General features: G+C 40.5%; 1 protein-coding gene across 1 annotated transcript; it reads left to right on the top strand.

Annotated features, from left to right (window-relative positions):
- Positions 1 to 351: 351 nt before the first annotated feature.
- On the top strand, positions 352 to 11,847 carry MCMDC2 (minichromosome maintenance domain containing 2). Its single transcript, XM_074146691.1, has 14 exons — positions 352 to 451; positions 545 to 675; positions 772 to 831; positions 1,151 to 1,346; positions 1,987 to 2,109; positions 2,293 to 2,400; positions 3,591 to 3,719; positions 4,220 to 4,451; positions 6,590 to 6,795; positions 8,224 to 8,390; positions 8,789 to 8,965; positions 10,075 to 10,217; positions 10,866 to 10,975; positions 11,681 to 11,847. Exons 1-14 carry the CDS (start codon positions 352 to 354, stop codon positions 11,845 to 11,847), a joined length of 2,049 nt encoding a protein of 682 aa, XP_074002792.1.
- The last annotated feature ends 3,410 nt before the right edge of the window (positions 11,848 to 15,257 follow it).

The raw sequence follows: 15,257 nt of genomic DNA, 5'->3' as shown, positions 1-15,257 counted from the left end.
TCGAAGTCTGTTTTTTGATAGGCTGGTTATACATGTAAGGGAGGTTAATTTAAATGCAAGCTTTAATTTCATGGGTTAGGGAACTGGGCAGTGAAATAATTCACTGACCATTCACTAGAGCATTCTTCAGGAATTTACTTTGGGAATGTAGTATGCTTCAGCCATTGGGAAGAACTTTCAACTGAATAGTGGTATTTTTAAAATCCTTAAAGAATTGTATAGTTGGAAAAAGAGACTATTTATTTTCATTTTATATGGCTTTGTTAATACTTACCTGTGTTATTATTGTAGTGATTTCTTCACAGTTTATTCCAACATTTTGACACAGAGCCCAAAGATCTTCCTTGGAGGATGCATCCTGAAATACAGAAAATGAGGGAAATTGCCCTTGTTTACCTTGACAGAAGTGGCGGCCTTCAGAAATTTGTGCAGGATTGCAAAAAATATAATGGTATTACTCACTCAATAGATATTCTGTTAAATCAATACAAAATGTTACACGAATCTCTGTTATTTTTATTTAAGATACTTTCTGCTCCTACAGACTCCAGACAAAGTTATGCTGTTTATCGTTTCATTATTTCTATAAATCCTTCTGATATTGCTGAATTAGATGCAACTCTTGGAAACTACATTCTTCATAATCCCATCCAAGCTGCACAGATTTTTCAGTCAGTAAGTGTCTATTTTTAGACAAGCGTAGACAAGAGTACATCATCTATATTTTAACTAGGTTTTCCTTTCTAAGATGAAGTTATTTTTCAATCACAGGTGTGTTTCATAGCTATTAAGACATTATCGTTAATTGAACAGTTGCAGACAGAGGCCCAGGTGAGACCGCGTTGTTTTCCTCCATTTAGATCTTAAATCTTTTCAGTATGGTGAAGTATTAGGAAATATTACTTTTGTGTTAGCTCTTCACTTTTCAATTTCCCTTTGGTTGTAGTATTATTTGTAATTAAAAATAGCTGGAAGTCTCACCCAACCATATTGCAAGAATTTTGAGGTTATTAATATGAAACCAAATTATTCTTACACTTCATGCGCTTCTGGATTATTTTTTTTGTAATAGCTATATATCACATTGTGTTTAAGTAAAGCAGTTTTAAATAAAAATATTATATTAATGGAATTGTGTCTCTTTTATTAGATTAGTATACTGCTGAAACCAACACATTTGCCACCTTTATCAAGTTATGTTCTCAGTCTTTCTGCATTTCCCTTTAATTACACATCCCAAAGATTTTATATGTCTGAAGGAATAGCGATCGCAATGGGAACTGTGACAAAATACACACAAGGAGCAAGATTTCTTTGTACTGAGGAAACCTGTCCATTTTCTGAAGGTAGTTAAAAAAAATTATTATTTCAAAAACTTTTTAAGAATTTTGGTAATTTAACAGATTTAAAAACGTAGCATGAAACAGGCATTTTCCTACACAGATGTTTTTGTAATGAGCACAGCATGACTTTTATTAATTGAAAGCAGCAGATCTTGCCAGCGGTTGCTCAGCATTATTGAATGTTTTAGGAGCATAATTATGCCAACCACCCATCTTCCGAACGCTGAAGATAGTTTATGAGAAAAGGTGTGTAGCTGATATAATTTAACAAATTATCTGAAAGGAAAAAAAAAAATCCAGCTTCTAGCATAGAACGGGTTTGCTTTAATGTGTGCCCTCACTTCTGTGGAACTACTTCTTTGAGTAATATGACTGAAGTTTCCAGTAGGAAACTCTGCCATCTCGTGGTCGATCTATAATAAATTATAATAGAAATTATAGAGCTCATTATAGTGGAAGCATAGTATATGAACGTATGCTCCTCTGAAAAAACACATGATAAATTTGGAATTTAACCACCCAGTACTTTAATAATTTCTATTCTTAATGGGAAATTTAAAATTAAAGCCATGTACACATTTTAAATGTTTGGTAAATTAATATCTTTTATTAGTATTTTTTTTTTTTTTTTTTTTTTTTTTAGGATATAGGTACATAAGAGTGCATATGCCTGGAGCTACAGAATCTGCCACAGTGAGGAATGATTTTGTGTGTAGTTTGTGTTCTTCGCCACTGCAGGAAGACATGAAATTTAGAGTACTTGGTGGTAGGGTCTATGTAGTTTTATTTTTAGATCTATTACCTTCCTACTTCTGTTAAATAGTAAGTAAACAAAATGGTTAAGTGGAAAAAAACTCCAAAATGCACCAGTCATTAAGAAAACCCCAAACAAACAAAAAGTTGTAATGTTTTCAAGAGGACTAATTTTTTTTTGCCTTTGTTTTGAAAGATAAACAAATAGTTGAAATGATTGATGCAAAAGTTCTCAATGCTTTGAAAGGATTTTCCAGTGATAAATCCCATTTTAGGATTCAGACATTTACAGTTTTCCTGAGAGGTAAGCTGAATTGTGGAGATTTGTCAAAAAAAAAAAAACAAAACAAACTTTTGCAATTGAACTGTAATAATTCCTTGGATTTTCCTTTATAGATCCATTTCTCTGGATAAAATAGTGAAAGTCATAATTTATATTGCAGTTCTTTAACAAAATCAGAGGGGAAAATATATAAAATTAGCTAGGTGACTAAACAGGTGACTGAAGAGTGCATGTGGCAAAACTGTTGTGTTCACTTTTAGAGCCTTATTTAAATAACCCCCCCTGGCCAGCTCTGAAGTATCACGTTCTAACTGTAGCTTGGTTTTTTTCCCCCTTTATACTTCCTTTGGCCATACTGTGTTGTACGAACTTCATGCCTTTTTAACATCCTTCCTCGATCTAGCTGTTTTCCACATTCCATCAGGATTTTTGGCTTCTACTACCACTACCTTCCACTGCAAACATTAAGTGATTTTTAGTGCGTCTGTCTAATGTGACTTTCCAACTGAAATCACAGCTCACCAATACGCCTTCATTAATTCTCTTTAAAAAAAAAAAAAAAAAAACAAACCCAACAAAAAAAGCCAACCCTGCCATTCCAAAATAATGAGAAATACTTAACAATACACTTATAGTGGTAGTTTTTATAAAACAGAATCCATGGGTTATGTGTGCACTAAATGGGTCTCACAGCTGAGATTCATATTTGCTTGGACCTAACTCATGCAGAAAATAAATGTGACTTTTATTATTAAAAAAAATGCACAAAAATACAAAGGTTCCCAAAACTATGTGTGTCTTTTTGAATTTTTTCTGATGTTTTATAGGACAGTAGCTGATGATGTTGTCATAAGTTTCAGAACAGGAATGCATGTTTGCAAACAACTGTCCATTTTCTTTTCAATACAGAACTAAATGCATCATCCATTTTCTTTATCAGGAATCTACTTTTCCTCACCCAGTGTGCCTTCCTTGATTTTTGCATTAATTAATTAGAATTGTATGCTTCATTTTCTTCTAGTCTGTTATGGTGAACCAGCCATCCAATTGTTGTTTTCTGCAATTAAATCATAAAATTGAACCTGCCATAATGTGAAGAAAAGGTTTCTGATCATGTCTTTAAAACTGTGTTTATGCCCTAACTCATCTGCAGGTTCCTGTCTTCCCCACCACCACCACTTTTTCTTTTTTATATTATTTTTTATTTCTAGATGAACTGGCCAATAAAATGGAAATAGGAAACCACTACAAGATTATAGGAATTCCCGCTTGTGTACAAAATGGCTTACAAGCTACAGCATGTATAGAAGTCAATAGCGTACAGCTCTGTAAACCAAATGGTAAGAAAGATTCCTTAAAAATTGGCTTAAAAAGTTGGAAAACCTTCTGGAACAAAATCCTGAGAATTGGCATGGTTTTCTATTATTTAGAGGTCCAGCTTACGAAACCACTCTGGGACTTTCCTCTTATAGCCTGAAATGTACCTTACTGTTACTTGAGCATATCTTCTTTTGCCCAGTTTCCATACATTGGGAAACTATATTATTACTGACTGCAGTTCCTCACCTTCTCTTTCCAACTTCTCCCATCCATTGGAAGGTACTTTGAAATGACACATTAAATGAACCTGGTAATTCAGTTTGTTATTCTTTTCTTATTCCATCAGTTTTAGCAGATCGTGTCTGCTACCTTTTTAGTAGTAAAACTAATATTACCTGAATTTATGCTTAACACATAGACATATTCGTGGTTTGTATCAAACCAGCATGGTGATTTGTTGTGATACAGCTGCATCACTCTCTTATGAAGTGTTTGTTAACCTGTGCTTTGTTTTAATTAGGTCCTTCTTTTGTCGGTGACAATTTTAAATATCTGCTCTCACTGGCTTCAAGTTCATGCTGGAGGTTCACTGCCATCCTTGCCAATATCTTTGCTTCTCAAGTTGTCCCACCAGGCACTTACAATACTCTTAAACTGGCAATATTGCTGAGCCTGGTACAGACAGGTGAAAAAGAAAATGCAGATTATCTGGATCTGTTGGTTGTGACAAGTGACACGCTAGTAATTGATAGGTAAAGACATTCCATTATTTTTTAAGTAAATTAGATTTAAAAACATGAGTGTTTTTAAAGATGATAATAGGATCTGTCTTGCATGAAAGGCTAAAGAGACTGTGTTTTAAAAGAACATACAGGACTCCAACTTAGCAAAAATACTCAATTTTTATTCCTGGGACATTATTTTTTCTTCCAAGTGATAAATCTAGATCAGAATTTCATTAATAATAAAACCCCTCAATGCTCTCTAATGATCTAAATATTTTAACACTAGCACTGTTTGGCAGAGCTCAAACAGAACATTCTTCTAAAATCAGAACTGAAGACTGTCCCAGAAGCTGGTAAGAAAAGCAAAGGGCTTGACTTTTCAAATCTTATGTCACTTTGAGCCTTTTCATGACCAATTCCTAGCTATCAGCATTTTCATTTAATAAACAGCACGTAAGTAGATAGTTACATCTTTATCACTCTCTTTCATAAAAAATACACTCATAAGGTATCAAAAGCCATGTACATCTTTACATGTAGTTCATAAATCTGGTTGTTGTTGCCTTTAACAAAAGGTTTCTCCGTATATATGCATTTGATGTTTTTACCCTTTCACACACCTATGAACTACTAACACATTTTCACATATACTACAGAAAAGTACAATACACTCAGCTTTACATTTACATTAATTTAAACAAAATTACTTTCTCCTTCCCCATCTCAAAAGAGGGCTTCATTTTTATTTTTGAAAAAGATCTTGGAAAGTGACGTGAATTTTATTTTCATTTGAGAGCTCTTAAAAAAATTCATTAGTATTTTTACTTGTGGAAAAAAACCAACTTGAACCGCTTCAAAATTTAGCTGTAGAAATTACTTCAAATTTGAAAAAAAATGTGGGCTGCAGGATTTTTTTTCCCCGGGTTTGAGTAAGATTTCATGAGAGAAATCATAGGAACTCGAGCGTGTTTTGAGAATCAAAACAACTGGTTAATACTAAAAGTTGAACACAGTAAATCTTGGTCAGTTCTGTTGTGCACTGTCTGCATGTGCACAATGTATTTCACTGTCACAGAATCACAGAATGATCTGGGGTTGGAAGGGACCTCTGGAGATCATCCAGTCCAACCCCCTGCCAGAGCAGGGTCACCCAGAGCAGGTCCCACAGGAACATGTCCAGGCGGGTTTGAATGTCTCCAGAGAAGGAGACTCCACCACCTCTCTGGGCAGCCTCTTCCAGGGCTCTGCCACCCTCACAGCAAAGAAGTTCCTCCTCATGTTTAGATGGAACTTCTTATATTCAAGTTTGTGCCCGTTACCTCTTGTCCTGTCCCTGGGCACCACTGAAAAAAGACTGGCCCCATCCTCCTGACACCCACCCTTTAAGTATTTCTAGGTGTTGATCAGATCCCCCCTCAGTCTTCTCATCTCCAGACTAAAAAGACCCAAGTCCCTCAGCCTTTCCTCATCAGAGAGATGCTCCATGCCCCTCGTCATCTTTGTGGTCCTCTGCTGTACCCTCTCTAGCAGTTCCCTGCTGGAGGCCTGTCAGTGGCCTGTCAAAGTAGGCATTTCCTATGTCATATTTCTATTGGTATGATAGCCTATTTATTATTAATTTGAATTAATAATTTTCTCCATTGTTAATAGTAGGATAAATTGTGCTCTGACATCTTAAAGTCATTAGGAGCCTTTGGTTGTGGAACCAGACAGACAATTTGCAACCTTTTAGTGCCCAGGACCATAGTACAGGGGATGGAAAAGAAATTCCATACTTGCTTTCTCAAAAAGAATTGGGAAGTTTTAACCCCTGCGAAGCAGAGCTTACAGGTTTTCATTTTTCCCAGCTGGCCAGGATTTCTAATCTTCTCCCCTTTTAAATCATTGGAAGAGTTTCCCTAGAATAGGAACATGAGATAACAATATGGGGTTAAATTATTAGACTGCTTTGATTTCCTAATAATTACTTCTGTTGAAAACCATGATGGGATTTGCCTCATATGTTAAATCCATGAGGGTTTTTTTGTTGTTATTGTTCCTAAGTGAGTCTGAATATATATTAATACCAGTATAAAGTATTAATTATAATGTTAAGTTCTTAAAGTTTTGAAATGATGAACAATGATTTAACAATTTCTGACTAATCGAATTATTTAATCCTCTAGGCTGCTGAATTACAGCGTATGTCTCCTGCCTCGTGGTGTACGACACCCACCTTCGAGTGAAATCTTTCCTTGTGTGTCCAAGGATAAACACGGAACGGGAAGCGCGAGTATTCACGCCTGCAGTGCTGTGCTGGCCAAGGGCGGTATCTGTTACATAGGAGACTTATCTTCATATAAAAAGGATAAACTTGAACTCCTACAGTCCGGTAATCTCACACCTACTAACAAATGAGGGGGCACAACAAAAAAAATTAAATGGCTAAGTTTGTTCCCCAGCTTATGGCCCTCAAATGCTGGGAAAATCTATAAGCTATTTTTAACCAGGCTGGGTGAGAAGGACAAAAGAGCCAAGGTCGTATAAGCTGACATTTGAATCATAGAATGGTTTGGGTTGGAAGGGACCTTAAAGATCATCAAGTTCCAACCCCCCTGCCATGGGCAGGGACACCTCCCACCAGACCAGGTTGCTCAAAGCCCCATCCAGCCTGGCCTTGAACCCCTCCAGGGATGGGGCAGCCACAGCTTCTCTGGGCAACCTGTTCCAGTGTCTCACCACCCTCATAGCAAAGAGTTTCTTCCTGAGATCTAATCTAAATCTCCCCTCTTTCAATTCAAAACCATTACCCCTTGTCCTATCACTACATTCCCTGATCAAGAGTCCCTCCCCATCTCTCCTGGAGCCCCCTTTAGGTACTGGAAGGCCGTTATAAGGTCTCCCTGGAGCCTTCTCTTCTCCAGGCTGAACAACCCCAACTCTCTCAGCCTATCTTCATAGCAGAGGTGCTCAAGCCCTCTGATTGTTTTTGTGGCCTCCTCTGGACCCATTCCAACAAGTCCATGTCCTTCCTGTGCAGAGAACTCCAGAGCTGGACACAGTGCTCCAGGTGGGGGGTCTCACTAGAGAAGAGCAGAGGGGCGGAATTCCCCCCCCCTCGCCCTGCTGGCCACGCTTCTCTTGATGCAGCCCAGGATGCGGTTGGCTTTCTGGGCTGCCAGTGCACATTGTAGGCTCATGTTGAGCTTCTCATCCACCAACACCCCCAAGTTCTTCTCCTCAGGGCTGCTCTCTTAACTATTCTCTGCCCAACCTGTATTTGTGCCTGGGATTGCCATGCCCCAGGTGCAGGACCTTGCACTTGGTTTGGTTGAACTTCATGAGGTTTGCATGGGCCCACCTCTCAAGCCTGTCCAGGTCCCTCTGGATGGTGTGTCGACTACGCCACACAGCTTGGTGTCATTGGCAAACTTGCTGAGGGTGCACTCTGTTCCACTGTCCATGTCTCTGACTAAGATGTTGAACAGCACTGGTCCCAGTACTGACCCCTGAGGAACACCACTCGTCCCTGGCTTCCACTTGGACATTGAGCCGTTGACCGCAACCCTTTGAGTGCGGCCATCCAGCCAGTTCCTGATCCACCGAGTGGTCCATCCATCAAATCTGTGTCTTTCCAGTTTAGAGACCAGGATGTCATGCAGGACAGTGCTACACAGCCTGCTACCCAGGCTCCACCATAGAGAGGGCATAGAGAGATCATGACATTTCAGTGAAATACATAATCGTGACTGGTTTCCACTGGAATGTCTAGTTAAATTCGATCGCTTACGTTAACTGACATATTTTTGTCCTGTCCTAGTGCTAGAGAGCAGAACGACAACGGTGTTCATTCCTGGGAAGAAGTATGGAGAAGAGGCCGACCAACAAGTTACTATTTCAATTCGGACCAATTTTTGGTCTTTTGTAGATGTGGATTCTTCCTCCAAGAAACATATACAAAAGGAGAATTTCTTAATTGGACAGATGGTAAAGCCCATGCCTTGCTGTGACAGTAACCGTTACAGCAGTCGTTTCTGCTTATGGTTATTTCAACTTATAAAAATAACAAAAACAATCAAATTTGTTAGCGTTTCCCAAAAAGTCACAATTTAAGTGACTTTAAATCAAGTATCTTCTAAAATGAGCTAGCTTTTTAGTAGGTACCATTTATTTTATAAATATAAATATTTATAAAAGCTTTTGACAACTAGTATTGAAACAAAACGTGACTCTATATTATAGGTAATTAATTGGATAATCTCGCAGGACACAGTATATATTGATATTGAACAGTTCGGACTGAGAAAAAAAACCCTACAATGTTTCTCCAAGTCAAAAGGCCAAAATCAAGTAATTTGTTTTCTTTCTCTGGGTCTTCTCTTTAGGATGTGAGTTTGATTCCCTCTAACCTTCTAGATGTTTTTGGGCTTCTGATATACGACGAGTCTCCTTCGTGCCGACTGTCTTCTCCTGTCATACACCATATCTTGAAAAAGGCCCTGAATCCTGAAGCCATGCTGTACAAAGTCTCCCAGCAGTTCAGAATGCAGGATTACGAGGAGGTAACAGATAGTATACTTGGGAATCTCATCCTGTTTCTGGAATCGGAAGGTTCTCTCTGCACATTCTGACTGCTTCTTTTTAACCCCATCAATACTGGCTTCCTACCCTTCCCCCCCCCCCCCCCCCCCATATTCCCATGAGCACTAAAAGGAGCATTTATAAAATTAGCTTCAGTTCTTCAAAAGGGCCAACATCATAAATTCAGTTTGATCTTCACGGAATCATGGAATTGTCAGAGTTGGAAAGGACCTCTAGAGATCATCTAGTCCAACTCCCCTGCTAAAGCAGGGTTGCCCACAGCGCATTACTCAGGGCTGCATCCAGGCAGGTCTTGAAAATCTCCGGAGAAGGGGACTCCACGACCTCCCTGGGCAGCCTGTTCCAGGGCTCTGGCACCCTCACCGCAAAGTTCTTCTTCATATTTGAATGGAACTTCCTATGTTCCAGCTTGTGCCCGTTGCCCCTTGTCCTGTCACTGGGAACCACTGAAGAGAGTCTGGCACCATCCTCCTTCAACCCACCCTTTAGATACTTGTCAGTATTAATAAGGTCTCCCCTCAGCCTTCTCTTCTCCAGGCTGAAGAGTTCCAGCTCTCTCAGCCTTTCCTCATCAGGGAGATGCTCCAATCCCTCAGTCATCTTAGTTGCCCTATGCTGGACTCTCTCCAGTAGTTCCCTGTCTCTCTTGAACTGGGGAGCCCAGAACTGGATGCAGTATTCCAGTTGTGGCCTCACCAGTGCAGAGTAGAAGGGGAGAATGACCTCCCTTGACCTGCTGGCCACACTCTTCCCTATGCAGCCCAGGATTCCATCTTGTTTCTGGAAAACACCCTAGGTTAACATTCATATGAGTACTTTTGACCAGAATAGTTTACAATCAGTAGTAAAAGTTAATTATTCCATTTGAAATAAATCTCTAGCGTAATTAACAGATGATTGTGTTTAGTATCTGAGATCTCTCCTCATGCATAGCTGAATGGTGACTGCTGTCTTTATAAAAACTATTGGTAGAATATATTGTCCTGAATATATTACTGGTATGTTAAAAGGTGTGAAAAATGTAAATTATTTTCCAGTTAAATATTTAAAACGTATACCCTCTCTTTAGTTTCTTTTGTTTGCTAAGAATCTGCACGTTGAACTGAGTTCTGAAGCGGAAAACCTCATTCAGGGCTACTACGTCGCAAGCCGCAGAGTGAGAAGAGACTCTATTCATGGGTCAACCTTATCATCATCTGCACTGAAAATTCTGTATGTCCTGCTTCTCGAAGTAAAGGAAACAGATCTACATTTCAAATAGAAATTGTGCTAACCCGCCTAGAAGCTCGTTAAATAAAAATCTAGACAAGGCTCTTAAGTTTTGAAAAATTCAAGCATGAAGAATCTTACTTACTGCTTACGGACACCATTTATTTTACATACTGATGTTGCAAAAAAAAAAAAAAAAAAAAAGAAGTGTAAAGAACTGCCAGTGATTTAAGATCACCCCCGTGATTTAAGAAACAATTATAACTTTTAAATTATTAAAATTATTTAACATAATTAAATATTTAATTATTAGATTATTATCACTTTTAAAGCTATGTGGGAAAAACAAAAATGGGATTTAAATTATTGCAGCTTTGTATTATGCAAGCAAAAAAAGTATTAACAGTAGGTAATATGCCAAGTTTCACTGCTTCCATAGCACAAAAAAGTCATGCATAATAATGTGCACTTTGTAAGCGACAAGTGTAACTGCACAATATTTGCGGGAAGTTTCCGTAATTCCTGAATTATGGAAAAAACCCCACTCCAGTGTTAACTTCTGATTTACAGAAGTGCTTGGAGCAGGGCAATACGTATTGTATTCATGCCTGCAGTATTTTTTTATTTGATGTGCTTATATTCATCTCGTAGGATATCACTGTCTAAGGCTCACACTAAACTAAGTTTAAGAAAGAAAGTACTTGAGGAAGATGCGCTGATTGCCATCTTGTTACTTGAATCATCTCTTACCCTAAAACACGGTAATTAATGTTATTAACTCAGTCTTTAGTCTTGGGTATGTCGTTTCTGTATTTTGTCAGTTTGGAAACAGTTTGTGGTTGTGTCTGTTTGGTGTGGGGTTTTTTGGGTTTTTTTGGACTTGATGATCTCAAAGGTCCCTTTCAACCATGAAGATTCTATGATTCTATCGATTGAAGGCAGTAACAGTTAGTTCTTTTCAAATCGAAGTCCAGAATTCCCACTGCTGAAGGAAGCTGACACAAGACAGCAGAGTCTGGGTGCTGTATGAAAGGGGCCCCAAGCTTCCATCCTTTATGGTGACTCCTTTGAGGCATTGTTGCCTTAACATTGGTCCACGTTAAATTAAAGACAGATTTCCCTCCCTGGGGAAACAGAAGACAAGGGTTAGGTTTGGGGGTTTTTTTTGTTTATCTAGCACCACATTTGTTCACATGCAAATTTGGCACTGAGACAAGAACTCATACAACTGTCTAGGTTGGAAGGGACCTTTAAGATCATCGAGTCCGACCATCAACCTAACTCTGATAAAAACCCATCACGCTAAGCACTATTATTAATTATGATGTAACACTTCAAAACGATAACACACACAATTGCATTATGAATAATTTGTGTCAGGTTTTTTTTTTTCCTTCAAAGTCCTGGCAGAAGCTACCAAGTCTTTTAGCATAAGCCATAATTTATTTTTTTTTTCCTTTGCTTAGGCCAGTCTGCATTATGTATAGCACCGAATTCTGTATTTCCATTTGACCTCAGCGATGAAAACTCCCTGCAACAGAGAGACAGTTACCTCATGCAGTGCCACCATCAGCTGCTGAAGTTTATTGGTGCGTACGGCCCAGGAATTCACACTAATGCTAATGAAGAATGAAAACTCTACTCTGTAAGTAAAACCCGAGGCTCCTACTTTAGCTTTTTGAGAGACTGCAGTTAAAAATATACAACTAATAAGGCTTTTATTATTTTTTTATGTCAGTTCAGTGCTGTTTTGCTAAGGAATAGAGCACAGCTGACAAGATTTATTTACAAGTGCTGTTTGAAGGTAGGAGTGATGTCTTCATCCTGGGAGGCTGTGGCTTCAGAATAAAGCCTCAACCTGAACCTCTCCTTCTTGGCTACTGCTGTTCATCCATAATAAAGCAGAGTTTTTAATAAGACTACAACTAACAATTAAACCAGGAGTTTAGAATCTAATGTTTCACTTCAACTGTGTGAACTCTCTGCAGTTTTTCTGGTTGCTTCTTTTCAGATGTGTCACCTAATGCGGATTAAATAGTTTAAGTACATTAAAATTCTTTTTTCTAGCATAAGCCAACTTTCTTAAATTGTTGTGTTCTGTAAGTTTTTAAATGTATAAAAGAAACACCATACTGCTTGATGTCCTATGTCTTTATTTTACATCATAGCAACATAATATTAGACCAGGATGGTGGTGTGCTCTGAGAAAAAGCCCAAGTATTTCCACATTACTTTGCTATACAGTGCAGGGGATAGCAGAACCCGGCAGAGAAGTAAAAAACCCATTATTAGGTGACTTGGTGGGTAGGCAGCTCAGTGAGCTCAACTCCACATCGCTGCAAGAACAAGTGTGAAGAACAGTAGACAAAAGATGAGGTCTCTGAGATATAGTACGCGCTTCTCCAACTATGGACTTTCCTGCACTTTATCTTCCTGGTAAGGATACGGCAGTAGACATGAGACTGAGCAAGTTTTACATCCAAGAGGTCCATGTTAAAAAAACAAACCAAACAGCACAAAAAAATTGTACAGAGTTCTGGTGAAATCTGGATAAGGGGAATAGCAAAGGTTTGGTATGACTCTGTCGTGGTTTAGCCTCAGACGGCAACAAAGGACCACGTGGCAGCCGCTCGCTCAGATGGGGCCCTCCCCCCCAGCGCGGCCGGGAGGGGAGAATCAGAAGAAAAAGGCAAAAACTCGTGGGTTGAGACAAAGGCAATTTAACAGAACAGCAAGGAGAGCAAGAAACAACAACAATAATAACACCGACAGAGGAATACACAACCACGAGTACGATACCACCGCTTGCCGATCGCACCCGGGACGCCCCCGACCGCTCCGCTCCCCTGGGGGATGACTTCCTGCCCCTCCCCTTCCCCGGCTAGCTCCTGTTACCCCCTGAGCATGGCTCACATGGGATGGAATACCTGTGTCCCTGCTAGGTCCTGGGGAGAATTAACCCTATCCCCGCCAGACCCAGGACATCATCCACCCCTTATTCTATACCATTTCATGCCATGCCCAGATCTTACAGTTTCCAATTAAATACTATCAGTTTCCCCTGACATACATATATATATATATACATATGTATATCTCCATACAGGCGTAATGTCCTTAGTCTGTGCGCCATCACTCTAAAATGTCCGTTGAGTTCATATAGTCCATGACTTCGAGCTCCATCTGTTGGAACAGTCCCTCAGGGCATGCAAGATAGCGTGTGTGGAGCTGGACTGTCGCATGCTGTATTCTTGGGGCTTGTGGCTGATGTATCCGGTGCGGCTCATGTCCATGGTCCATGGGTTGAAGATGTCGATCTCAGTGAAGTTGCTGGACGCCAGCTGCTGAGGTCAGTTCTGGTCCCTTCGCTGCTGCACTTTACTTGGTTTTTCATCAGAGTCCATTTGTCATTAGTTTGGGTGATTCTTATTATAGTACAACCAATAGCAGTTACAGAAATGAGATGTACAGTGGCAGGGTTATTTAGCAATTAACATCATACAGTTTCATTCACTGGCTATTCTCGCCCAAAATCAGGTCCCCGTGTGGTACACATCGAACTTCCCCATCCTTCCGCATCACCCACCAAGTGCACCCGGGTCCTTGAGCAAAGGCAATCCCACGGACAGGTTTGCCTTTGCCTGAGGCAGGACTAACCCAGACTGTCTTCCCTAACATATTCTTCATGTGCACTACGGGGACTTTATCTCCCTCCACAGTACGTGGAGGTTTTGATTGGGCAGGGCCAGCTCGGTTGGTAGACCCCCTGGTGTTAACTAGCCAGGTAGCCTTTGCTAAGTGTGTATCCCAATTTTTTAAAGTTCCACCACCCATTGCTCTCAGTGCAGTTTTTAACAGTCCATTGTACCGTTCTATCTTCCCAGAGGCTGGTGCATGATAAGGGATGTGATAGACCCATTCAATACCATGCTCTTTGGCCCAGGTGTCAATGAGGCTGTTTCGGAAATGAGTCCCGTTGTCCGACTCAATTCTCTCTGGGGTGCCATGTCGCCACAGGATTTGTTTTTCAAGGCCCAGGATGGTGTTCCGGGCGGTGGCATGGGGCACAGGATATGTTTCCAACCATCCAGTGGTTGCTTCCACCATTGTGAGCACATAGCGCTTGCCTTGGCGGGTTTGTGGGAGTGTAATATAATCGATCTGCCAGGCCTCCCCATATTTGTATTTCAGCCATCGTCCTCCATACCAAAGAGGCTTTAATCGCTTGGCTTGCTTGATTGCAGCACATGTCTCACATTCGTGGATGACCTGTGCAATAGTGTCCATGGTCAAATCCACCCCTCGGTCACGAGCCCATCTATATGTAGCGTCTCTTCCTTGATGGCCTGAGGAGTCATGGGCCCATCGAGCTATGAATAATTCACCCTTATGTTGCCAGTCCAGATCCACCTCGGCCACTTCAATCTTAGCAGCCTGATCCACTTGCTGGTTGTTCTGATGTTCCTCAGTGGCCCGGCTCTTGGGTACATGGGCATCTACATGACGTACTTTCACAACCAGATTCTCTACCCGAGCAGCAATATCCTGCCACAATTCAGCAGCCCAGATGGGTTTGCCTCTGCGCTGCCAATTGCTCTGCTTCCACTGCCGTAACCACCCCCACAAGGCATTTGCCACCATCCATGAATCGGTGTAGAGATAAAGTACTGGCCATTTTTCCCGCTCAGCAATGTCCAGAGCCAGCTGAATTGCTTTCACCTCTGCAAACTGGCTTGATTCACCTTGCCCTTCAGTGGCTTCTGCAACTCGTCTTGTAGGACTCCACACGGCAGCCTTCCACTTTCTATGCTTTCCCACAATCCGGCAGGACCCATCAGTGAACAGGGCATATCTCTTCTCATTTTCTGGTAGTTCATTATACGGTGGAGCCTCTTCTGCACGCATCACCTCCTCCTCCGGTGACATTCCAAAATCCTTGCCTTCTGGCCAGTCCATAATCACCTCTAGAATTCCTGGGCGACTGGGGTTTCCCATTCGAGTTCGCTGCGTGATCAATGCAATCCACTTACTCCATGTAGCATC

This window comes from Numenius arquata, chromosome 4, assembly GCF_964106895.1.
Source record: "Numenius arquata chromosome 4, bNumArq3.hap1.1, whole genome shotgun sequence".
Lineage (NCBI taxonomy): Eukaryota > Metazoa > Chordata > Aves > Charadriiformes > Scolopacidae > Numenius > Numenius arquata.
Note: the sequence above shows the minus strand (reverse complement) of the source record. Positions and strands in the feature narration are given on the sequence as shown.

Coding starts and splice junctions, on each gene's coding strand:
- MCMDC2 (XM_074146691.1), top strand. CDS start 352: ATGCATCCTGAAATACAGAAAATGAGGGAAATTGCCCTTGTTTACCTT. Junction 2,401..3,590: donor ATTTACAGTTTTCCTGAGAG/GTAAGCTGAATT, acceptor TTTTATTTCTAG/ATGAACTGGCCAATAAAATG. Junction 8,966..10,074: donor GAATGCAGGATTACGAGGAG/GTAACAGATAGT, acceptor CCCTCTCTTTAG/TTTCTTTTGTTTGCTAAGAA.